Here is a 26184-nt window from a genome sequence, read left to right on the forward strand (position 1 = left end):
TAGCAGAGTGACTAATCGGAATCGGGACCGGAAGTGGCTGGCCACAGGGCCGAGTCGATGAAGCCGGAAAAACTCATTAAGCGGCCGGCCTCCCGGTTGAGGCCGGTGACCATGAAACGTGAAAGATGAAGGCCAACGGAAGCGAGCGGAAGGCGAAAACGTTTGTAACACTTGCGCAAAAGAGTGTGCAATGAAAATGGAAATAAAATCATCCCAACGCTATTGGGACAATAAATGCCTAAATTGAATCGACCGGAGTTTTTGGTTTCGTAACAAATATTTTGAGAAACGCAGCGCTATCTCCACCAGAAAAAAGGGAAATAAAGAAAATATGAAATAACTAAAGCATCGCTTAATTTTATTATTGAAATCAGAGAAAACCGCTTTCAAAGGGCTGTGGATGCGTTCCTGTTACTTTGGCCCAACGTGGTGAACGAAATGTATCCGCCGAATGGAGACAGTTTTCGGGACGATTTCGGATGATTTTCACAGGACATGGACGAAACATAGATTCCATTTTATTGGCATTCCAGGTGTCTTTAGTTCGGAACGTTTGCAATGTGAACTGTGTGGCGTGATAATTGGCAATAAGCATAGGCCCGCCGAGCGTTTTAGTTTCGATGATCACGAGCACCGGTTTCGCGGGGGACACGAAATTCAATTAAGAGCGGCGCTAAAAACTACTTCTTATCTGCACTGCTGCCCCACCAGCCATAAGGATGCGTGGGACGACAATCAATCGCGCGACATGCTGGGGCCCGTATCTCGGTTTCTTCCTCCAAACTTTTCCGGCAACCGCACCACACCACACGTTTCTCTTTACGCACGCCAAACACGCGAAGAACTCTAATCCCTCCGGCCGATTTTCGGGGCCACACATCATACTCCTGCGAGAGTGATTTTCCTGCGCCGGATCGATGGTGCTTCGGCGGATTCCCCGCCGTAGCGCTGATATGACTCATCGTCGCGAGCAACCGGAACCGCTCGAAGCGGACTTGTGGCTCCAAGTTTGGGAAAACAGCGCAGAAGAATGGTAAAACAACAACAATGCAACAATATTTCATACCCAGCCGAGCGATGCCCCGCCTCGGCGGCCCTCTGGGGATCAACAATACAGCCCGAGCGGGGCGAGCACGTGATTGCGCGTCGTCGGGGAGTCGCCGGCCAGCTTCCGGCAGCTGTTGGCGAAAGATTTTTCTTTATCTCGTTGCCCTTACACTTCACGCCACAACACGCATCGGTGCTCATCTATCACGTTTCCGGCCATTTGTCTGTGCACACAGGACATTGCACTCTGCTGCTCGCTCGGCCCGGCCATTGCAATCTGTTTTACTGGGCGTTCCGGTTGTTCCGGTTGCGGTTTCAAGCGTACACCCGGAACCGCACGTTCCGTAAGATATTGCCAGAAATGGCCAAAAATTGCACCATTATTGTTTGAATTTCCCATTTTCCGGTTCTGGGTGTGTTGAATGCGCTTGGATGGGTACTCCAAAGTTAATGGTCTGAGAGCAAAGGCCGGTACCCCCAAAACAAATATAAATGTAAATAATCAAATTTTTACACTCCACCGGCTGACAAGGATCTTGGAGAAAGTCCTCGGGGCGCGGCCACCGAAGGGAAAAGGGCGAAAGTAACCCTCCAATAATCATATGTGAATTGTTTTTGGATAAACAAATTCTTTCTCCCTGTTTTGCTTCCCTTTCGGCGTCACAGTGGCGGATGCGCACGAGCCGAGGTTGCCGGACCCCTTGGGACGGGAGAGACATGCAAAGGAATCCTCCCTCACGCTCGAAGACAGCGATATCCCGGCCAGAGGGCGGAGTGCGTTGTGTAGAGCCTGGTGTGAAAATTAATCTGAACATCAGCGGAGCGGCCACGCGTTTGGCCACTGACTTCCGTTGGCACTCGGTGGAGGGAGAATAAACTCATTTCATCTGAAACACCCGCAACGGCCACCGGTGCACCAGCAGCCGGGAAGACCGCCGCATAGGGGGAGCGTGTGCCGTAATTTGGTTCAATTTTCCCATTTCCTGTCCCTTTTCTCTTTTTTTAAAGACGTCTTCCACAAAGTTACTGTGCCGGAAAGGGCGGAGAATAGGAAAAGAATGCCTTCTTTTTCCCTATAGGAGCATTTCGCGCAATCGATAATTCCTCCATCGTATTAACAAGTTAGGGACGTATTCGGTGTGTTTAAAAAATGATAACGCAATTTTTATGATCTACCATCGATACTTTGCACCGCACAAGGGGAGAGATAAATAATCAATCATGATTTAAAGAACCGAGAAACGGAATCCATAATTTAACCCAAATTCGTTTAAATATAGAAAACTTTCATGAAGGATTGGAAGGAGCTTCGAAACAGAGCCTTTTTAAATGAAAAACGTTACGTTACATGCCAATACAATAGAAAACTAGGAGATATTTTATTAACAACAAAAGCTACAGCAAAAGGACGAGACCGCGTCCGCACAGCACCATTTTTAAACACAATCAAACCAAAAGAATTCAACTGTGGCCCAACAATTCACATTCTGCCCCGGTTTCCAGCACCACGCTTGAACTTTGACCAGGGCATCTTACCGCTCGGATCCGGCTGGGTCGGTTTGTGAGCAACGTGCAGTATTTCCCACAGCTGCTTTGCCAGTGCCTGACCGCCGAGCAGTTCCTCCAGCTGGGCTTCCGTTTTCTGCGTCAATTCCCGCAAACTTTTGCACTGGCGCATAACTTTACCGATGTTGCGCGACGTTATGCCCGGAAGTTTCATCAGAAACTCCTGCATATCGACGTTCACCAGCAGCCCATCGGCCGTTCCTTCCGGCCCGTCGTCGGTGGCCGCTTCATCGGACCCGATCTTGACCGCCACATCCGGATTGGGTTCGGCTTTGCCTTGCTTAAGCTCCTCGAACAGTTGTGCCGTCGCGTACGGACTCGGCGACCAGACGAGCCGCAGCTTGGGAAAGTGAATCGTTAATAGCTGCAGCTTCGCCATAATGTCCTCGTTTGACGAACCGAGCGACGACGAGGAACCACCGCCGCCGCCGCCACCGGACACCATAAAGTAGCGCTGAAAGTGAAACGGTTTGTTCTGATCGAATTCGATCAGCAGAATCGGCTTGGCATAGTAGCGGGTCATCTGGACGCACTGGCTGTACAAGCGGCCCGAGTTTAGCGAACCGATCAGATCGGAAATCGATTTACGCTCGACGCAAATCTCCGGCGTTAGAATGTAATCACCGACCTGCAAAGACACTAGCGTTGCAAAAAGGGTAGGTTCACTGGCCAATCAGATGGTTCCTTACCGTGATGGTTAACGGAACCACATCGATACCCCGTCGGTGAATGAGACACGGCAGATCGGAACGAAACTCTCGCATGTCGACGATAACGCGGGGTGTGACAATCTCTTCCGGATTTTTGATCTCCTGCCCACCCGCTTGTCGGCTCGAGATTTCCTGCTTCTTCTGCAGCATCATAATCGTGTCTTCCGATTTGCCATCCTGATATTCCGGCACGACCATTGTCTGAAGGGGAAAGAAAGGCGATTCTGTCACTCTTCGAACCACCGCATGGTCTTCGCAATTTACCCTTTTCGTTTCGATCAGCAACTCAAACGCTTGCTTCTCACGCCGCAACGAAGTTAGATAGGACTGTTCCTCGACCGTTTTCGAGTAGATGACGGCGAACACACGAACGCGGGCCACCTCTGCGCGCCGCTGTCGGGCCTCGTACACCTCGATCTGCCGGATAGCGGTGACGTTCGTGTGGTACATGACGATGTAGCGCGGATTGATGTGCTCCAGTGTCCGATCGAGCGAACCCAGTCCCGTAGATTCACTCCTAAACGTTTGAATGAACACCAGCGGCCGATTGCAATCCTTCACAATGGTCGTAATGTCCATGTTTTCCATTTCGGCGAAAGATTCAAACGCACCGCTCTCCAGCACACTGATATCAAACGGCGACACATCCGGGTCGGTTTCATCGAGCGGTTTCTGCGACATGGTCAAAATGTACGAATCACGAAAGTACCGCTGATAGTCCGGATCTTCCGTCGCGCGCCCGGCCAACTCGGATTCCATTTCGGACTGTTGCGGTGTCTCCGTATCTTCGGCGGTCAGTGCATCTTCGTCTTCTTTGGCGTTGCGCGCCTCAAGCTCTTCGGCCGCCTCGAGACGCTTCTTTGCGATTCTTTCGCGTAAAAATGCTCCCTTTGCGGGAGCATCGCTCTTGGCTGCGGCATTGGACGTACTTGGTTTCGGTTTAGAAAGGGGCTCGAATGATTGTACCTTAAAGATGGCCCCATTCTTTTCGACCGATATGTGCTTAAAGTTTTCCGACAGTTTCGACACCGTGATATCGTTTTTCATCGCTTGATAAAACAGATGGCGCTCCGGGCCCTGTGTGAGCACCTGGTTCAGCTGATAGCAATCCCGGGCATCCTGACACAGGATTAGAATCTTCACCTGCTGTTGGAGATACTTTTGCCGTTCCTCTATCTTGCGAATTTTGATCGATGTTTCCTTGATGTCTTTGGGAATATCGACACGCAGCACATCCTGCAGTGCCTTCCACTTGGGGGACAGTTCCGGTTCGAACTCTACGGGAGGCAGTCAAAGTGAACCACAGATTCCGGGCTCTCCTTTGATCGGTTCCAAAACTTACCATCCTCACTGTTGAAAATGCGTTCCTTAGCAATGGTGAAGATTCTTTCGGCGGCCTCCATGATTGTCCATCCCGAATTACTGAGTGCGTACTCTTTCGTGCGGTAGCGCTTGACTAAAGCATAAAACGACACAGCATCCCCATAGAGACAGGACCTACAATGGGAGTTCAATCAACCAACCATAGCAATCACATGCTGCCGGAACCTACACCATCAAGCTGCGTAAAACCTTCAAATCGGCCACGATTAGTTTCGTCTGCGAGCTCAGCTGGTGCCAAATGGTGTCCAGTTGTGCCTGGAGGATTTTGTGGAACTTTTTCGTCACGCAATTCTCCACCGTTACCTCCTGCAGTTCCACGTGGCGGTTCAGGCTTTTGACGCTCTTCACCAGGTAGTTCATTAGGTCCAGCAGATTCGTCTGCAGCACTATCATGCTCTGCGTCATGGGAATCTGTATCTCGACAACGGCCGGTTCGTGCGGTTTCAGTGACCGCTGTATGGTCATGTGGAACCGTGGCCATATCAGTAGCTCCTTCACGAACAGATTGCGCATCACTTTCTCCACGTGCCCATACCCGTAAGTGAACGCTTCTACGTTGCGCGAGAACGCCTTGATGAACCCGACCTTATTCCGTTGCCGGTAAAGTCGCAAGGCGAAAGCCTCCTGACATGACTCGACTATCTCGTGCGCCCGCACCACGAATATCCCGGTTATCAGTTCGATCGGGATGCGGTTTTTTAGCAAATCGACCACCAAAATGCGTGTGCTGATAAACTGGATCCCACCCTGTAGGTACGTGCGTTCGCGCTCGGTAGACAGCTTGGCCGTTTCGTGAATGTGTTCGGCATGCTCGAGGTGGGCTTTGTAAAATCGCTCCTCACTCTCGGAACAGTTTACCACCAGGACCAGCGTGGAAGTGTCGCAGAATATCTTCAACAGGTTTAGCAACACGCGTTCGTAGTTGATGCCTCTGTAAAGCGGTTCAAGAAGGTTATAAGGAAGCTGCGCTGCAGATTGCACGACTCACTTGGCACACACGACGAGAGCATCCATATGGAGCAGATCGAAGAACATTCGCTTCTCGTACTCGAGCAGGGCGATACCCTCCGATGCCAGGAACTCTTCGGCGTTCACTTGCTGCGTAATGAGCTTATCCTCTTCTTCCTCAGCCAACATGTTCGCTTTGTGGTCGGTTTGATCCGCCGAACAGGCCAGCTCCGCATCCAGTCCATCGTTCTCGAGGCTCATGATCGTGCCGGCACTCTACACATTGCAAAATACGACCGGCCAAATACGTTTTGTTTGTTTACATCGCCCATTTGACGTTTCGATGCAGCGCCCTCTGCGTAGCAGAAAATGAAACTTAGCTTTCAAATAACCATTTAAAGTTCCCTTTTTTGGGGAAGTCAATACACTGGCGGCTGCGAGAGTAAGAATACACGACGTTTCTTTATAGTTTGCTTTATGTATTTCGAAGGACAGTGTTGAGTACAGTTCACTTATTCACGTTATGCATAGTTTTCGCATGGTTGTTTCCTTTTTTCTTCGCTCCTCTACCCTAGAATGGCCCGATACATCTTGATTGTTCCGAAATTCTCCCGCCATTACAACATACAAACGCCCATTCGTCACCACGCCGTTAGGTAGAAAATTGTTATTTTCCTAATTTTTCGCTTATTTTCGACACCAAAGCACGCTCGCTTACACTACCCATTTGGCCATTGCTAGACCGACCATCAGACATTGTGCTCGTGTTGCTTCCTTAGCGTTGGCCGTTGTGCTCTAGTGTACAAAGGGCGCACGCGATCTCGTTCCGGTAGTTTTAACCACTAGAGTTACATCCTATAGTACACTACGTCAGTAGTTACCTCGTGTATTCGACTTGCATACCAAACGCATGTTCCGCGTTAAATCCAGTCGCAATTCCATGATCAGAGGCTCTCGGTGATTCCTCTTGCGTTCGCTTAAAGAACTACTAATACTTTTGCTTTGGACACCAGATGCATTACGAAGGACATACATACGAAGGGATAGTGTGTTCAACCATTGTGAGAAAGGAAAGATAAAATAAAAAATCTAAGGTATCGAACTAAGCCTTCTGCTCAGTTATTATACTGAACGAACCTATGTGCCTGCTAATCCTTTTAACCTTCTTAGCTCCGTTTTAATTCCATATTTAGATCGACAAAAACACAAAACCAATAGTAAGAAAACACTTTAAATTATTTTAGGTTTGGAAAGTAAAAAAACAGAAAGATTGTTTAAGCGATTTTGAACATGCCTAACATAAACCCTTCGTATCAGAACGCTTAATCTATGCTCCACGATTTTATCTTAATTATTCACGTTGTCATAACTCGAGCACCAGCAGGTAGCAATGAGGGTCTGTTGTTAGTGTTCTCTATGCACATTTACCCCACGTTTAGCACACCTACGTTATTTTTGTTTAATTTAACGTACTAGTAACGCGTGGTTAAACATGCGAACACAATTCTCAACCGATTATGTTGTAAACTATTTGCTCTTGTATTGCCTTCACTACTGCCAATTAGTCCAATAAAGGCCAAGCACCAGGCGGCTAAATTCGTTTGCCAATCGCCGGACAATCGCCCTTTTTCTGGATGCCCAAATAAAACAATGCATTAGCAGAAAGCGATTCGTTCAAAACCAACAGTTGACACGAATCAACATCGTTCGAAAGAAAAAAGAAAGCGATGCGAAAAGTACTACGGACGTTTTATTAAAAACATATCATTAATCCCTGCCTCGATCTTTGTTTTCTCATTCAACTACTAGTATCTTTGCAGTTCCTTTCCCTGCTTAGCTGCACAAGCCGTGCTCCGCATTAGGATACGGCGGCGGTTGGTCGTTACTTCAAGGTAATCGTGCCACACATTGCACGACGGTGTACCGTCGTCGGTTAGTTTTCCATTCCATTCCCACAACGATTGGACGATTGTTTTCTCTTCTTTGATCAAATAATGCTCTCTCTGGTCGCTTCTCGTTCTATATGGGGTGGTACCATCGTATTGATGATGCTACGTCTGTTTTCTATCCGAAAGGCATTAGGAACCCATCACGAGCGTTGCGCCCTTCTCACCAACCCACGACGAATGATGTACCTTCAACATTTAAACCACACAGAACATGAAGGGGAGATGCGATGATGGAGCGTGATAAAAGTTTTGGTATTACGAGTACACCTTCTAGGGAAAAGGGAACAACCATGTAGCAACGAGCTTCCAGAATGCATCATCATTCACCTAACGAAACTAGCCATTTTCCCTGGCATTTGCATTGCGCCACACGAACGTATAGAGTGACTGTATCTATCTGTACACATTACATGCTACCGTAAACTGTTTTGTCTTCGTTTTGGCTTAAATATATTAGTCTAACACCATTGAACTTACGCTATTCCTTAAACGCTACATAGTGTTGCCGTCGACTCTGGTAGGATCCAAAATGATGCTCTCACATCGTTCCCCGGTGAACTGCGCACATCAATAGCTCAAACCGTTCCAACGAAAAAAGCCACTAGAACTTTATGGTGATTAGTGTGTGTATGTGTGTGTGTGAGTCTAAACGTAGTGTAAGTGTAGCATATTTTTACATAAATGTGGTTTTCTCTCAAGATAGATGCACGAAAGCACGCCATAGTGTGTGACACTAACAATCAATCTTTTATGTACAGTTACTATTCTCTTTTCAAGAACCGCCGCGTGGAGCACGATGGAGGAGCGAGAGTGCAGGGCATATGGAGCTGAGGATGTGGACAACACGATCGTTAAAATTATATATTTACACTTCCACAACCTGCAACCGCGTCCCGCGGCAACCCACGACTCGAGTGTTGCTCGCTTTTGCTAGCAATCGGCCTCGTATCGATAAATACACGCTCCACCCGACCATTTTTTCCATAATTTCTCTTTCATTTTTAGGGTTTTTCTTTTAATTTTATATATCACAAATGATAAAGAGTGCTTACGAACTAGAGTACATCTGATCGTCGGCGACTAGCCGAGTTTCCTTCTACGCTCCCTCTCTCTGTTTTGTCCACCTGTTTTTGCGGATAGTTCGTAACAAGTAGTCAAGTGTCCATCCATAATGTGGTCGGATCGATTAGTCTGCCCAAACCACGCTCCTACGAATTCATTATCCTATCGGCACCGACATAATCTGTTGGCCAGAGCGTTTGCCGAACGGACAGAATGTCGTCTTCACTTGTTTTAACTGAAAAACGTTATTGCCCAACCTCGCCGCACTAGAGACCGACTACGGCTATACTACATTATAATCCTATTTGACTATTTCTTACGTACCTAAAACGGGAGGTGTCAAGAGTCAAATTCGATTCTTTGTGGTGCCACCCTCTCTCTCTCTCTCTCTCTCTCTGTCACGGTCACGTTCCCTCTGGCGATAGCAACGAGTCGTTGGTTGAATTGCATTTCATTGCTAGTTATTTTGTTTTGTTGTTGCGATTTTTCATTAAACTAAATTTAAGTTTTTTTACAAGATCGATGATTTCTAGACTCTCTCCGCTTCGTCGGCCGATTTTTGCTGCTTCTTTTTCATTCACTATTGCCGCAGGAATCAACGGTAACGCCGCTCCCGTTTATAGAGTAGGTAGTTGGTGTGTGCTCATAATTTGTGTAGTGATTACCACTACGATCGGTGGTTTAACGCGTGCGCACACCCTATTTCTGGTAACGACGCTTGTGATTGATTGCTTTGGTCAATCAGTTGTTTTAGCGGTGCATCCATCTGCCCGCTACAGTAAAACCGTGGCCGCGCGCCACATGCGATCAGTATGACAGTATCCGATAGTCACGACGGATGAAGCGCGATCACCAGCGACCAGAGGCTGGCAATATTCAACAACGTAACGTGCGTGGCGCCCCGCGGTGAATCACATCTCTGCTTCATTGTAATCGCACCCCAAGATCGCACAGGTTGGAATCAGTTACTCACAAGTGTACGAGAGAACTCTTCGTTGGTTCAATACTTTTTACAATGACTCTTCAAAAGCGGCCATCAAATCGCTCTGCATATTCATATCGATCTGGCCAGCCATCTGGTGGAAATGCGTATGTGAAAAGGAGAGGCGTAAAGTTAGTCAATTCAATCAAACAGAACTGGCATCATTCCCTGATCCGTGTATGACACGACCCCGGTGGCCCCGCTTTACTTACCGCTTCTCTTCTTCGACGTTCCTGTTCCAGCCGTCGCAGCTCCGCTCGCTTCGCAGCCGATCGATCCACAGCGTGCGGGGTGGTGGGAGTTACCGGCGAAGGACTACCTTGCGGTGAAGCTTTGACGTCCTCCACCACTCGGGGCGGTACCGGTTCGACGGGAACTTTGTTGCTTTAAAGAAAGTAACGGCCCATGAAAGATATCTTCTCTCTTCCACAGGACAAAGCAAAACCACTACCCCAGACCCCGCCGCAGACTGCGACAGATCGATAGACCGTGGCGAAAATACACTTACCGTCCATTGTTGAACTCTTCCTGCTTTATCTTCAGCTGCTCCTGCTGGCGTTTCAGCTCCTTTTCGGCCTGCTCCTTTTGCGAGCGCTTCAGCTCCTGCTGCTGCAACCGATCGAGCTTTTCCTTCGCCTTGTTCCGGAACGCCTGGAACGAGTCCATGGCCGGTTTCGGTTTGTTCGATGTCGGCGTGTTCTGGGGCGAGCCGGCCGATGCCAGCGAGGACCAGGCGTTCTTAAGGTTCTGGTCGTGTCCCTTAAATGCGTGCGCAAAGTTCCCCTTCACATCCGCCGGCGGTGGCGTCGAGCCCATTTTCTTCTCGTTCGGATTGATGAGCAGATCTTCGATCGGTTTCGGTGTCAGCATGTACTTGCCCCCGGAATTTGCAGGTGGTAAATTGCCTCCACCACAGGGCTCTTCCTTTTTGACCGTGATGACACCACCGATTCCACCGTTGCCGCCACCGCCGCCACCACCACCACCTCCATTGCCACCGACCGAAGGCATCATACCGATGGGGCCGCCAGCGCCACCAGATGTTAGATCGAGCGAACGTTGGTCGTGTAGCAGTTGGCTGCTGTTGCCACCACCAACGTTGCCACCACCACCCGTCGTTGGCAGGTTGATTCCGGAAGCCACCGTGGTCGGCTGTGGGTAGCCTCCACCGGGGCGCATAAAGTTTTGTAGTGGATCAAACATCGACGACATGTTGACGTTGCCCATGAGCGTGTTGGTCGTGGCCATCGTATTCATCACCATCTGACCCATACCCATGCCACCCATGCTGGCGGCAGCCGCCAGCGTTGCAGCACCCATGCCCCCGTTCAGCGTCCCGCTGCCGTTGAACTCGTTCACGAACCCATTGCTGACGTGATGGTGCTGTTGCATTTGGTTCTGCAGCGCCATACACAGTTCCAGCTGCGGTAACAGGGTCTGGTGGGCCGCTAGATCTTGCTTCAGGCCCGCTGTCATATCATTTAGCAGGTTCAATCCAAGTGACTCCGACTTGATCGATTGTTCGAACGAGTTCAGTGTATGCTCGAGTGGATCCACGAAGCCGGCGGCAGCACCGATACCACCACCATGACCACCATGACCACCATGTCCATTACCAGCCGGACCACCACCACCACGGAACTGCTGCTGCTGTTGCTGCGCAAGCTGTAGTTGCTGCTGCTGCTGTTGCTGCTGCTGGTGGTGGTGGTGGTGGTGGTGTTGTTGCTTACTCCCGATTTGGCTCTGGGACATTTGCAGTGACTGCTGCAGCCCGCCAGCCATACTCGCCAAGTTGCTCATCGCGGCCAAACTTGTCGCAATCTGCGAGGTAGGCGGCAGCCCTAGCATACTGTTTATCAGCCCGTTGCTTGCGCTCAGGCCATTATCGGTGCTGTTGTTGCCGCTGGACGGAGGTAGCACTGAAACAGACGTGACGCTACCGTTGATGTTGATTCCGCTCGATTGCAGTGACACCGCAGCCTGCTGGTGCTGTGTAACAATATTATTGAGGTTAGAAGTACTGTTGTGACTATTACTATTACTGGTCAAAGCATTCACAGGTAGCATCGTGCTGGTAGTGGTGGTGGTGGTGGTATTTGGTGATGGTATGGGTAGCGAGATTTGGTTGCTGTTACTACTACCGGTCGAGTTGGGATTGCCACTGCCACTGCTAAGGTTACTACTATTTACAGTGCTGCCACTACCGACGGACAACATTGGCGGTATTAGGGGGTTCGCTTGGGTGTGAGAAGAGTTTGGTGCCGACATTTGCTGCTGATGCTGCTGCAACTGTTGCTGTTGCTGCGGCGGCAGAAGAAGCGGCATTTGTTGCAAAAGCGATGGCGCTGTGACCGCCGTCGCCGTCATCGTGGCCGTTTGCTGCGTGCCAAGCATGCTACTGCTGCTACTGTTGATGCCTACCCCGGCAAAACTGGATGAAACGATGGCGTTGTTGTTGCTGCCGTTGTTAGCCACGCTATTGGATAATGCGTTGTTGTTGTTGTTGTTGCTGTTGTTAGTGGCATTGCTGCTGAGCAGGTTGCTGTTACTCGTACTGCTGCTAGTGCTACTGCTGCCAACGTTGCCACTCATAACGTTCGTTGTTAATGTCGAGCCGGTGGTGGTGGTGCTTGATAATGACGGGACCGATGATGCCAACGTGGATGAGGATTGTGGTGGTATGATAGATTGCGCTAACTGTTGACTCATAGTGAGTGGCGGTTGTTGTTGCTGCAGCCTACTGTGCACTTGCTGCTGCTGCTGCTGCTGCTGCTGCGGTGGCTGCTGAGTAACCGATGAAGTGTTCAGAACGGAGGTTTGCGGATGCTGCTGCTGTAGAGCAACAGCGGTAGTCGCGCTGGCGTTCGAAAGAGGTGTGATGGTGGTGGTGTTGTTGTTGTTGGTGGTGGTTGTGATAGTGTTGGAGTTTGTGGAGTTTGTGGTACTGCCAGCAGCAGTCGGTAGCATCTGCGGTACCGCAGTCGTCGCCGAAAGTGTTGATGCAGTGGCCGGAGCGGACTGGAAACGTGGTATGGGCAAGAAATGAGAGTCAATATGCATGCTATGCTACACCCGGGGGGGGTTATTTATCTTATGCATTCGGGATTTCTGGAGATACATAAACGAAAGCCTCGCTAAATTGACTTTCCCCAAAACCGAAGAAAATACCGAGGAGTTTAATGTTGAACCGAAAACATTACATTCGTCCTTGGGGATGTGGTGTGTATGGGAATGAAACTATATTTTGCACCCTTCGGAGCGTTGTTGATGGAGGGTTATACAGTTGTACGGAACTCTATCAAACACTATGGCGAAAACTCAACGTAGTAACACGTGTTACTCTATTCTGTGTGGGGCCGTACAACACACTGCATTCCAACACAAAAAAAAACAAAAAATAACTGAAACACAAGCCTAAACAAAAACAATCCTACACACAGAAGCCCTAACAGGCGAGGGAGGGTGATTTTTTACTCTTTTGGCCAGGGAAACACAACACACACACATACCGAAATGGTTAAGCTCGTTCCGGCGATGGCTGAAACTGCCGGCGATGAAGTGTCTTTTTTCTTTTTCCGCGGCGGCCGTCCCGGTTCTGTAACGAAAATTTCGGTAATACCAAAGAAATCGTTTAATATTTGCTTGGAAAGTGGTGTCCTGTCACACCACCACTCGACGCGTACCACCTCACCGGGCTCGGATGGGTGTGGCTTCGCGTCGTATCCTTATCGTTCGCTTGATGGAACTAGTGTTTTATAAATACCTTTATAGGGGGCACACGCGCGCACTATGCTGCTGAATCTTCAACAAATTTCTCATCGGATGCCTCTTCCAACAACTTGTTACACACCATCGTGGTTTGAGAAGGCATATAAGTTGTTGTTTTTCTCGCTCTTTGCCCAAACCACGTGTAACATTTGGTGTACCACGGAACAGCCAACAATCGCTTCGACCCACCCGACATACGAACCCCAACCGTCCGTTTCGATATGATACGAGGCGAGACATAACACGACCCGTAGTACACTCTACACCACCTCTTTGCCTCACCATTAGGCCCGGCCCACGGATACAACCGTCATTGATTTAACCGCCGTTCGTTCGTTCGTGCGACAACCGCCGTCCGTTAGAGAGTGTGGTCCGCAATGTCAAATACTCCCACAAGCAGTGAAAAGAGAGGCGTATGTACCATTTGTTGTTGTTTTACTCTTCGTTTTTTATTACTTATATATATATATATATACGTTCTTTTCTTTTTTGTAGTTAAAGTTTTACGATTAATACGTTGAATTTTCCATATAATTTTATTCATTTTCGCTTATCTCGTATCAGCATTCTGGCGCTTGCAGTGTTGTTTTGCCGTTTTTTAGTAGTGTGGATCGATATTACCCTTTACTTTCGCCGTGTCCTTTTCTTTTGCTTGCTTTCCTTGCTCTGCTGCACTCAAAACTTAGCAACTATTCGCGATCAATCGATTGGTCGGTTTAACCGAACAGTCAAATCATGAATGAGAGGGATTTAGAGAGATGTGTGTGAATGTGTCCCCTATTTCTACATTTAGCTAATCCGTTCCGTTACGAGATGAAATTGTCGGGTTTTCGTTACTTTTTCTACAAACGTACGCTCTGGCGTTGATGGCGCCCCTTTCGGTTTCGCCTGCGTGTCCACACAGTCAGAGTATCGCACGGATATAACATTGAATTTGTTTAAGTTAGCCGTCAGTATTCGCCATTGAGTTCAGTCAACATTATAAATCGATGAGATGCCCTGCCGCCGTAAACACATATATAAAACGCAAACGCCGATCCGCGGATGTGAATGTTGTTAGTTCTCTCTCGACCAATAATAATGCTAATCATGCAGCACGGAACGGGTTTTTGTGGTACTCGCATGCGTAACCTCGCTCTCCGGTTTCCTGCTGTAAGAACAGACCATCTCCATCCGATTGGTGCAACTTTCTTTACAATCATTTGCTTGCTTTTATCCGGTCTATCTTTTTCTTTCTTCAACACGATCATCCCGACGATGATCAACCGCAGCATAACCTGTTTCCATTTTTGCTTTGCTCATATTCATTGTTCATTTGATGACCAGGAGGGGATATATAGCTATATTAATTGGTTGGGTTTAAATATTTAAATCGCAATTCGTTCGCCCTGAACTATCTGTCTACGCCGCTCGCTAACGCCGTTCAAACTTTCCTAACGGAATCGACCATGGCATTACCACACTGTTACTTACACACTGTTTAGTTATGTTATGTTTCCATCAAACGAATAATATACACTATATGAAGAACTCATGCGAGCCGTGACTTTGCTTTCCACTGCCGTCTACTGATTACTTGTTACTTCTCTTATCATTGAACTAGAAATGTGTTTTTCTTCTCTCACTTTCCTTGCTGAAGAGAAGTGGTTCATTGTAAATTAAAAGAAGGACATCTGACCTGCCGCCACGCGTCGTCAAATGTATCGCTAAATGTATCGTTACTAAAAAAAATGAATCCTTCTACACCCGCGTGGCGCGACAGATCGGGGATGAACGTAAGTTCTCTGTTTGCTCACCATTTAGGGCTTAACACGCTTCTCTGTTTTGCTCCTTAGCTGCTCTTTCTCTCAAACAATTCATCGTGTGCAAGTAATGAAACAGTGACAGCAGTTTTGCTACTTTGACAAAGTAAAGTAAATGTGAATACATTGTTCTCGTACCAAAAACAACAAAACTGGGAACAACTGGAGGGTGTGATTGGAGTTCATTTTTATCTATCTACCAACACAGAGTGGTTTTTTTGGGGGCATATGCGCTCGTCGTGAAAAACATTAGCTTCTCACTGCAGCCGAATGGCCGTGCAGCGCCATAAGGGAATTCCCGAACGGATGAAGCGAAGCAATAGTGTGCAGATGAGAGTCAACCCATCTTGCGGAAGAAATGGACAGAACAACAACCAATCGAGGCAGGCAGTATCATTTGGAAAGAAGTGAAACGAAATTGAGCTTTCTATCTGTTATTTTCACTTTTCCCTTAATTGTAAATTAAGAAAAAACAAATAATATTATATTTTGCAGCATGAAAAACGTAAGCAAAACTCAAGAAACGCAAACACGCAACCACGAATCTTCCTCCAATGCGTAGAGAATAACAATGTTGATAGTAGTGTAGCTTGAAATTGAAAAACAAATTCGACTCTTTCACGTGCAAACAATGTGTAATGGGTTTTGGCGTTGCCGACAACATTCGAATCACCGATGGTTGTTTTACTATAGTACTGCGAAAGATGATTTTACTATCATCCGTCGTTCGTTTCTTCTCTGTATCTGTCTCTCTTTCTCGCTCTCACTGTTCATACACGGCAAAAGTTTCGACAAACTCTCACGTGTCCAATGCAAAGGAATTTACTATGGCAAACATCCCTAGTCCAGCCTTGCACACACGCAGAACCATAATTGCGCTAGTTCTATTTCAATGCAATCGCAAGTAAACAATCATACTATCTACCTTATAACAAATTCGGTTCGTATTACACTGTCCGTCATTTACGGTATCTTTAACGGCACTACACCCTTCTGCTGGCTACACTATTAACCAAAACAGAACGCCTCAATTTGCGTACTTTTCATCATCGCAAAATATACCCTAACGTTAAAACAGGTCAATCATAATTATAATAAAGAAAACATAAAAAAGTTGCAGATGGAGGATTAATTAAGATAAGTATGTAGCGTGAATTGCAACGAATCAAATTTCATTTACGTCCACATTCTTGTAACTCTGAAATTGTCGAGAAAAAAATCTCACTACTGAATCAATTCAGGCATATTACACATTGTCTGCGTTACAGTTCGAACCTGTCTCTGACCTTCTTTTAAAGGAGACACATGCATTATCATTAAAATCTCGTGGCGCATGTTATTTGTTGGTAATATACTATTCGTTCTTTTTTCCTATTGATTCTGCTCCTCTCCCTATTATGCTGGTCTAATCTGACAAACTACTATCAGAGCAGGATGATGGCGGTGAATGTCTTAATTTTAGACCATTTTTGAGCAACATAAGCATTCTAAAACTGAACCGGTCGCTAGCATAAGGATTTGTATGTGTGTCTAATTCCCACTCACTTTAGACAAGATTCACAAATTGGACGAGAGAAAAACGAAATTCAATGGTACCGATATATTTTCGAAGCAAATAAGATGAAGTACGAATCCTTTTCCTCGTTCGTACCAGAAAGCAGCAATCAGGATGACGGATCATACGAAAACTTTTGGATAAGAGAGGTGAACCAAATTTCACCTCTTGTCTAAACGCACACCAGGATGTGTATCTTTACTGCGTATCCTCCTCCAATCGTTAGGGCAACAATTGGCTAGTCTAAGCATTGTGGAAAGCTTTGTGAAACGGTGGCAAGAGTATACTTTTTCGTAGAACTAGTGCATCATACGTGTTCGCTTTTATGTTCCAAATATGAAAGATTGCACAGGAAAGTGCTTCTTGTTGTTTATTTTCCGCTCAGTCAGTCAGTAGACAACATCGGTTTTCAATAGTAATCTTAGTAATAGAACGCTAATTGTTAAAAGGAAGATAGTAGTATCGTTGAAGAGACAAATAGTATCTGATGATAATGTGATAGAGGTATGCAAAAACTCGAACGGATGAACCCTCGCCGGGCTGGTGGAGAAAGTCTCTTTCTCTCGCTCTTTTTGGCTACGCAACAAAACGCATACAGATTGAAAAAGAAAGGTAAAGATTTTCCATTTAAAAACACATACCTTCTTCATACACTCTTCTTCTCTCCTGCTGTGTACCGCTGGGTAGGTAATTCTTAGAGTCAAACAACGATTGTTTTCACGCAACCGCGGATCGCACTGTTTCCTCTTTCGATTCGTTTTCGTTTTTGTCAATAATCTCTTATCGTTTTCTTCTTCTTTTTTCTGTTTGTGGCGCGGAACGCGGACATTAAACGACCCGGACGGTACAAAACACGCGGAACGTGGCGCGCGCGCGACGGTGGTATTATTGTTGGCTGCCCCCCATTACACATCACACGAGAAATTTGTTGAAGATTTTTCAAAGCAACATAAAAGGTAACATAAAGGAGAATACAATGACAAATATTTATACATATATACGGAAACACATGTGTACATAATATACGTGTAGGTATGCGTGCGCGTACGGCATGCATAAAGACACATACTTAATATTGCCGTGCTGCTGCTGCTGCTGCTGCTGCTACTAGACAATCGTACTCTATTGGAGGGTTGTTGTTTGTTAAGTTTAAACATTATCTGAACTACACGCATAAAGATGGAAAATTTCAAAATGGTCAGAGAGAGCAGGACAATGTATCGTGCAAGGAGCCTTCTCTTTGCCTATCTTTCATAGTTCTACACTGCCTTTTTGCGCTCTGTTATGAAAAAAGAAATTACTATCGCACTGCCTGCACTGCTCTATTGCCTTTTCTTCCGTTGGATGAATGGTGTGCCTGGTCACAAAACAATGCTATTCTGCACCAGTTTGAACCGTTCAACAGGCCGTTTCAGTTGTTCGCTTTAGGCCAAGTTGCTGTTTCTTATTTTACACCGATTGGATCTAGTGTGCTGCCCCGTTTTCTTCAGCTCTATTGCGGTGTTTCGGTCAAACCAAAGTAAGCCGACTCCCAGCCAGTTAGGCGTTTGACGTTTGTGCACAATTTCGTATTAGCTACTGTTCCTTACAAATCAAGCGAACCAAGAGGTCATGTTTTTGCTATCTACTTCAAGGGGGACTTGCTGGCTGGCTGGCTGGCTCGCTGGCTAACTAAAACCCGTTGATCACCAACAACAACACCACGAGAGCCCCATAAATGTGAACGTATCTTACGGCAGGACAAAACTCAAAATAAAGTTGCGTTTGTGTGCGTGTGTGAGAGTGTTTGTACATGAAAGAAAGTTATTTCTACACCCTAAACTTATGCTCGAATACAAGTATACTCTAAACTGCAGCAGCATGATAGTAGAGAAGGCAGATGAAAAATCCAAACACTGCTAGAAACAGTAGTGCCAAGAACTACTAAATATATGCATATATATATATGTATATACAATTTGTTCAACAATGCGCTCGGCGTTGTGAAACCGCCCGCAGTTTGCATACAACTGCACGTTTGGGGCGTTGTCCATTTATTGCACGAAAACACGCATCATTCTCCAGACGGCTCAGAAAAACCAAACAATAAAAATGTACAACGTAGTTGATTCTTAAAATACTACATTCAGGAAAGTCTACATGTAGTGCACGCGCTCCGAAGACACCCGCGTGCAATGCTTATAGTCTCTGCTGCGCATCACGGCACCCAAAGACGTTATCATATGGATGGTCGAGAAAAAACTTAACGTAAAACGAAATAAAATGTATGACTAAATGAAGATCTTCCTCTCACTCCGCACTCTCTGTGCATATTCGTTTCCTACTAAATTAAATAAAACAATAACTGCTCTTTACAATCGACTTCCATTGCAATAGCGCAATGGACGGTCCTCCGTCGCCGTAGTGGCGTCAGAACGCCCAATTTCCGAATATCGATAACAGAAATAGTAAAGGCAAATGAAAATATGGTGGCCCGGTAATTTACGTGAAGGTTTTGGAAAACAAAATGAGACACTCTCTTCACACTCAGGTATGAGATTTGCTGCTATTTATATAATGAAGATGAATATCTATACACACAAATGTGAAACCATTTTGTTCCACATGCAACCGCACGATGGCACCATTCGTCTAGGGACGATCTTCAACAATTATTGGTTGATCGTGATCGCGAAGATAAACAAGCCAAAAACATGAGCCAATTGAGGAATGATAACAACAACAAAAAAAGGGTGAAAATTTTGAACATTTGTTTGCCAGCTGCACATTTTTTTGCGTGGTCAACAGCGCGTCTAAAATCGCAATGAAATTATAACACGATCCATAAGCTGGGGAATTCCTATATTCGAGATCATAAAAATCGAAATGATCAAAAGCTTGCGTAAAACACACAATGGCCGTGTGTTTTATATGCCAGGCGAAGTTTTCAACACGCCTGCCGCCGCCAAAGTGAGTCGACCGTCCCGCCAAACTATCTTCTCTGATCGCCCGCTCTTTTGACCGTCATTGCGCTGTGTGACTATGAAATTGTTCCCTCACACGTTCACTCAATCGACACAAAAACAAATACTTTTCGGTTTCGTGTGTTTTATACCCTACCCTCTGTGTGTTTTTTGTGTTATAAATAAGATTATTAACCCTTCTTTTTCTTCTTCTCCTAGATCGTCCCTTTCTTATGAAGAGTTCCTTTTCAATCTAAAATTATTTAAATTTTAAAATTACTTTGTAGCGTGTCATCGATTCTCCTTTTTTCCTTTTATATAATAGTAGTTCACTACAGAATTGTGATTAATCTTTTTTGTGTTTTGTTTTTTTGTTGTTTTAGAACAAAGAAGATTTTGCCTAACCTGCTTCACTGTCGCTGGAATCACTAGAACTGGAATCGCTTGAACTTGATGAGGAGGAATCACTGGAACTACTGCTGGAGGACATGTTTCCCCCAGATGGAGCCACATCCTGCTTGTTCGCTTCGTCTACAAGCGGCGGCAAATCACCACGCGTTAATTCATTAGAACGATAAAAAATATGGAGAAAATAAAATACAGGATAAATTAGCAGACACTCACAACAACCAATATCACTTCGTTTTCGAACCTACTTCGAAGCATAAGTAAATCAGAACTATACAGAAAAAAAACAAGTTTACCCTTTTTCGCGTTCTTCTTGGTCGTCCCAAGTTGACCCGTCACGTCTTGCAAGCGTTTTTCCAGCTCTTGCTTCTTCTCCGTCATTTGTTCCTCCTTGGATTTTCCAGAAACTTTTTTGTCTATAGAGAAAGTTGAACGAGAAAGAAATAAGAAAGACAACGGTGAAATACGTTCATCGTGCCCAGTCAAACACGAAGGAAGAGAAATAAATGATAAAATTGAAGAACAAAAACTGAGAGTTCCACTAAAATCCATAGACTATGTAATGGCATTACTTCAAATCAACGTGATGGAAAAGAAGCTAAGAAAGAAAGTAACAACTAAATAACTATTGCAGAAATCAAGAGAAAACAGAAGCAGCCAACATTAGTACAGACTCTGGCAAGGTTTCGTTAAAATGAGACATTGATCATGTTTAATTGTGGATCCTCATCTTAACGAACCTTCAAAGCATCGATGAAAAGTCAAACAAAATCAAACGAATAGCAATGCAAGTATAAAGATAGATGATAAATTAAGTAGTTAACATGTAGGTATATCTTCCAATTAACAGACACTACTGATAGTAATTATATATATATATATATATGCAGTTCAGTGCAGTATGTTTGAATAAAGGCATTACTTAACACAATGGAGCAATTTTGATCGCAATTGATTTGTTATGTACAAAACACGGATTATGATCAGGCAGTTCGGGGGAGCAATGAAGAAAATAAATTACGAATTTGTGAACTACATTTTGCGACTTGAAACAGTAACTAAGTGGTCACACTCTTGGTTATCTTTCAGAGCTCTAAAAGCACAGAGAGCACAATATCGCAACAGCGAGCAACGTTTTCGTTTTGTTTTGCGAACTGTAAAGCAATGTCAAACAAAAATACACCAAATATTTGCCGAAATTTTGTGATACTTTGGAGCAGCTTATAACGTACATACTGGTGGGGACAAGAGTGCATGTAACAGTGTGTAAACAGAAAAGAACACAAAATCGATGGTGTGATCGGTATTATCTTCATCAGTAGCAGTGTTTGTTAAGTTGGAAACTTACAGTAAGGCTTACGAGTTTTCTTGCGTAGACAGGATGCGACGTAGCTCTCAAGCTCGCGCAAAGTTGATGGCTTCAGAGTTTCGAAATCAATCTCTATCTCGTCCGGATTGGAGTCGCGTAACGATGGCTCTCGGCTCTGTATTATATGTACAACACGACCCAATTTATCGCCTGTGGAAGAAGAGACAAAACGTTTGTGAAAATTAGGCCAAACATAAGAAGCTGTAGAAACTGCGCAGAGATTACAAGAGGTTGAGGAAGTTTGAGAATGTGGTCCCTGTTTGTGTCCACTTTTTCTAAACTTACCCGGCAGCTTATTGATGTCCAGCGAAAGTTGTCTTTTCTCGTCGTACGACATTGGTTTGGCTGTGTCCTCTTCCTCCGAATCGAAGTTGGTGGTGTTTTGCGATGCCTTCTTCTTGTTAGGCGCACGCGGAACGCCTCCTCCGGCGGCCGTTGCATTTTTCGCCCGTTTCGCAGGTGCATTCGGCGCACCACCGGCAGCTCCACCAGCTTTCGGTGCGCGCTGACCCTTGGCTCCCTTCGCTTTGTTACCGGGGGCGGCCATAACCGGAGCCACACCCGGACCACCCATCGCCGGTTGGCCCATAGCTCCCGCCATTTGATGCATGCCCTTGCCTGGGCCGTGCGGCAAAACGAGCCCGGCGTGCGGGTCCATTACCGGTTTAATATCACTAGCACTGTTGCCACCACCGGGACCGCCGAGTGATGGTTTCTTCTTATCTTTCAGCTTTTTCTTTTGCTTCTTTTTGATGATGGCCTCCTCGGTCAGCTTTCGCATTCGTTCTTGCATCTCGAAGAGCTGCTTTTCGAGCAGTTTGAGCTTCTGCGTACACTCCTCGTCCGTTTCGCTCTCCTCCTCCGTATCGTTCGAGTCGCTCGACGAGGACGGTTCACTTTCCTTGCCCGTATGGTGCGGGGCCACATTGTTTACCGGCTCATCCGGTATGTTGGCCAGTCGCATCTCGAAAACGTCCTGCAGCTTGCGGCCCATCGCGACGACATCATGATCTGGCGGGTTGTACTTGTAGCAATTGGTAAATATTAATCTAACGTCTGCCGCGAACTCCGGGGCCGACTTGTACTCCCGGTTGTCCATTTTGCGCTTGACCGTGCCCAGATCCATCGGCTTCTTTATAATATCGTGGTAATCGTGCAGACCAAGCAACTCCGCATCGACCGGTTTGTAGAATGGCCAAGCATACCCCGAATGCTTCTTGGAAAAGAGCTCTTTAAGAATTTCGTTACAGGACTTTAATGCGTCGGACAGTTTCTCCTTGCTCTTCGGCGGGTACTGTGACGAAGTCGTTCCCTGGTGCGTCATCGGTGACATGGGATATGTGGAGGTTTGATAGGGCACAATATCCTGTGGCGAAGAAAAAGCAACCGCCCAGAAGCGAATAAAGGCAAAGCAAAACGAAGAGAGTCAAAAAACAAACCGCGGATCGCATCGAACAACAGTCAAAAACACAGTGGCAATAACATCAAACGGAAAACCGTTGTAAAGAGGGCATTGTGGGAGTATGTGGGAAAATTTGGCTCACCTGTCGTCCAGACTCTCGTCTGGTGGCTATTTTGGCGGCGCTCGAATCCATCGGCGTGCCGTAGTGCGGGTCGAACACGGTGGCCGTTGGCGTGGTGGTATCGGCCTTTCTCTTAACACCTTTTTTTACTTTTGCAGGCTGCTGGGGAGGTATGACTGTTTCCATTCCGGCTTGCGAACTGTTCACTAGGTACGGCGAGTTGGCCGGAACAGACGGTTTGCTTACCACCGGCGGGCCACCGATTGGATTGCTGATTGGATTGTGCGGTGCGCTGGCTGCAGCGGCAGCGGCCGCCGCTGCAGCTAGGGCCGCCACCGCAGAGTTGGGTGTGGCCGTGGTCGTTGTGTTTGTGCTGCCCGGAACCGTTTGCGGTGGCATGGTGCCGATCGGAGGAACGCTTGGTAGCATTGTGGGAGCTGGCCCTACCAAACCCGCCGGCACTGGCACACCACCGGCGCTAGACGGCGGAACACTCGACGATACCGAGGTGACACCGAGCGATGAGCCGGGGCGGGCACGGGCCGCGGCTGCTGCTGCGGCCGCTGCGGCCACAGCATTTGCTCCCGCCACGATAGCCGCATTCGGTGCTACACCGGCAGCGGCTGCGGCCCCGGTAACCGAGGTATTGCCGACCAACGTTCCCGGTGGCGCAAGCGAACGGGGCTTCTTCTTGCCACCCTTCGGTTGGGGCACTTCCATTTCGGTCTCATCTTTCGGCATCAGCGAAACCTTGGCGAGAAAGAGTTTCTCCAGAGTCTGGGCCATCACGACTACATCCTCGCCCGGTTTGTTGTACACATAACAGTTCGTAAACATGGTGTTAAAATCCTTTATACACTCTTTGCTCGCCCAGTAGTAGTTGTTTTCGAGCCGTTTCTTGATCGTCCCCAGGTCCATGGGCTGCTTGATGATCTTGTGATAGTCGGGCAGGTTCAGTTTCTTCGCATCAACCGGCTGCTGGAAGGGCCAGCTAAACTGATGCTTCCACACGGCCTTCATGACGGTGCGCAGAAGGAAATGAATCTGATTCGTCAACCGTCCGGGTCGATCCGGTGGCGGTGCAACCGCCGGCTGGACAATGCCGTTCACCGGTTCGACCGGCGGTTCGTTCCGTGGCGGCGGGTCGTCCATATTCTCGATTGTAGCCGGTGGTGGGGCAGCAGTCGGTACTGGAGCCTACAATGGAAGGGGGGCCAAACAAAAATGTTACTCTTTCGCCACCCACCGAATCGAATTGGGAGGAAAATCGGTTGGTTTGCTCCGTGTGAAACAATTACCAACATGGCACCCAGGAACAAAAGAGAAACATACCGGTGCCACAGAAGGCGTTGTCGATCCTGATCCTTGCTGCATAGTGTCTGGACTAAGCCTGAAACCGAATTCCTCATTAGCACACAGATCGTAATAGTTTTCACTCCACATTTTTCATAACAAACTCGATGACCATGCACAGTGGAGAGGCAGCATACTTAGTTGCTTCCGATCGAAATAATGGTCGACTACAAAAGCACCGGACGGCACCGAGGAGCAAAGAACGGAATGCATCTGGAAAACCGGTGCCCGTAGAGTGGATGGCATCGCTCAAAGCAAAGGGCGGCTTTGTTTTCTAATTAATTCTAATTCTAATGAACTCTCAACTCCGCGAGAGTGCAATCTTTGAGTCACGGAAAAACCTCATGCGACACACAAATGCCGCTGCTCCTAATCGCCGTCGCCCCATCATCGATTATCCATTTTGTGATTTCACTCTTCCGCAAAAGCACTCACACACCATCTCACGCATGCACACCACCACACACACTACAGCGAGCATAATTGAAACGCACGGCGGAAAAGACCAAACAGGTAAAGCGCGCGCGTAGCGTATGCAATTTCTTACTACTTGTGCTCTCCTCGCTTCTTCTTGGCCGTTTTCCTGGGTCTCGCCTTGATGACACCTTTAAAACCTGTCCTGCCGAGACCGCCTAAGGTGGCCGCCGCCGCCACCACACAACCAAGCGCGCGCGTTGGTGCGTCGCACCGATCAAGCGAAAGGGAAACAACGATAGCCGGGAATTTCAGCAGCTGCTGCGGCGACAGTTCCAGCACGGTCAACTATTCGGCGAAACACGGCGCAAATCTGTACACAGCACGGGACGGCACGGAAAAAGAACGCATCGCGGCAGCAAGCTGCGTGTCGCCAAAGCACGTATTGGCCGCAGAAGGAGCGGCGACACTCACAAAAGCGCGTGAACCGCGTACACACTTCCTTCGAATCCCAAGCAGGCAGCGAACGGGCGCGAGATCAATGTACACTCAAGGTCAAGATCTACACCAATAACTTGAAATTGACCGCCAATCGTGACTCGAAACCGGTGTACTTCACACAACACTGCTGGCACGCACCGTCAGCCACACTTTAAGCGTAGTTCTTTGCCAAACTGAGCAATATTTGCCACCGAAATATCACATTTTTAATCGCAGCTTTTCCATACAGGCGGCAGTGTAGCGTCTTTTTCTCGACAGTTGCTCACCACTGGCTCACTGCGCTCTCACACGCGCGTCATTCGCAAAGAAAACCCACATCATTACTCCCTGGATCGGTTTGTCTCACCACTACAACCGTGCGTTTTCCCCCCAGCGAATCGCCTTCATCGTTCATTACACACACTCACGCACGCGCCAGAAACTTCTTCCTCTCTGTCACTCATTTTACGTCACTCCCTCACGCGGTTTGAATGGTTTGGCTTCGGCTAGCCGATCTCGTTCGTTCGTATTGGTATCGCACGGCGCTTGGTGGTGTTGCGCATCGGAAATTCGGGCTTAACGGTGGAGCGTAGCAGATAATTCATTCTGCTTCACCATGGGATAAAACGAGTTCGCCCTCGCGTCACGTACACACGCTGAACAGGCATTTCTTTTTCACTATACCCTCAATGAGTCTACCCCGATACGCCTCTCGTGTGCATCACGCGCCACTCTGGGGTGGCCCGAGCAACCGCGACTCACAAAAGATAAACTGTGTCCCTACAGCGTAATGCCGATATCGCAATCGACTGCGAGCAGACATACGCGACGACCGCTATTACATTCCGCGTATCTCGTTCGATTAATGCGACGGCATCGTCTGGATGGCGAGCCGTTTAACAACCGAACCGGCTCAAAAACCA

At 47.2% G+C, this 26184-nt stretch overlaps 2 protein-coding genes across 2 annotated transcripts; both read right to left on the reverse strand.

The window, feature by feature from the left end:
• Nucleotides 1-2527: 2527 nt before the first annotated feature.
• LOC128269920 (DNA repair endonuclease XPF) lies at nucleotides 2528-5915 on the reverse strand. The gene is made up of 6 exons (XM_053007324.1): nucleotides 5695-5915; nucleotides 4876-5637; nucleotides 4666-4820; nucleotides 3588-4600; nucleotides 3303-3524; nucleotides 2528-3241 (listed from the first exon to the last, which is right to left on the reverse strand). Exons 1-6 carry the CDS (start codon nucleotides 5913-5915, stop codon nucleotides 2528-2530), a joined length of 3087 nt encoding a protein of 1028 aa, XP_052863284.1.
• Nucleotides 5916-6134: 219 nt separating this feature from the next.
• On the reverse strand, nucleotides 6135-24457 carry LOC128274266 (homeotic protein female sterile-like). Its single transcript, XM_053012401.1, has 11 exons — nucleotides 24347-24457; nucleotides 23036-24211; nucleotides 21777-22857; nucleotides 21471-21641; nucleotides 20419-20538; nucleotides 20120-20245; nucleotides 13157-13242; nucleotides 12492-12665; nucleotides 10156-12428; nucleotides 9860-10031; nucleotides 6135-9741 (listed from the first exon to the last, which is right to left on the reverse strand). The coding sequence occupies exons 1-11, from the start codon at nucleotides 24455-24457 to the stop codon at nucleotides 9676-9678; spliced, it is 5556 nt and encodes a 1851-aa protein (XP_052868361.1). The 3' UTR covers nucleotides 6135-9675.
• Between the last annotated feature and the right edge of the window lie 1727 nt (nucleotides 24458-26184).

The sequence above is a fragment of the Anopheles cruzii genome, chromosome 3 (assembly GCF_943734635.1).
Source record: "Anopheles cruzii chromosome 3, idAnoCruzAS_RS32_06, whole genome shotgun sequence".
In the NCBI taxonomy this organism is placed as follows: Eukaryota; Metazoa; Arthropoda; class Insecta; order Diptera; family Culicidae; genus Anopheles; species Anopheles cruzii.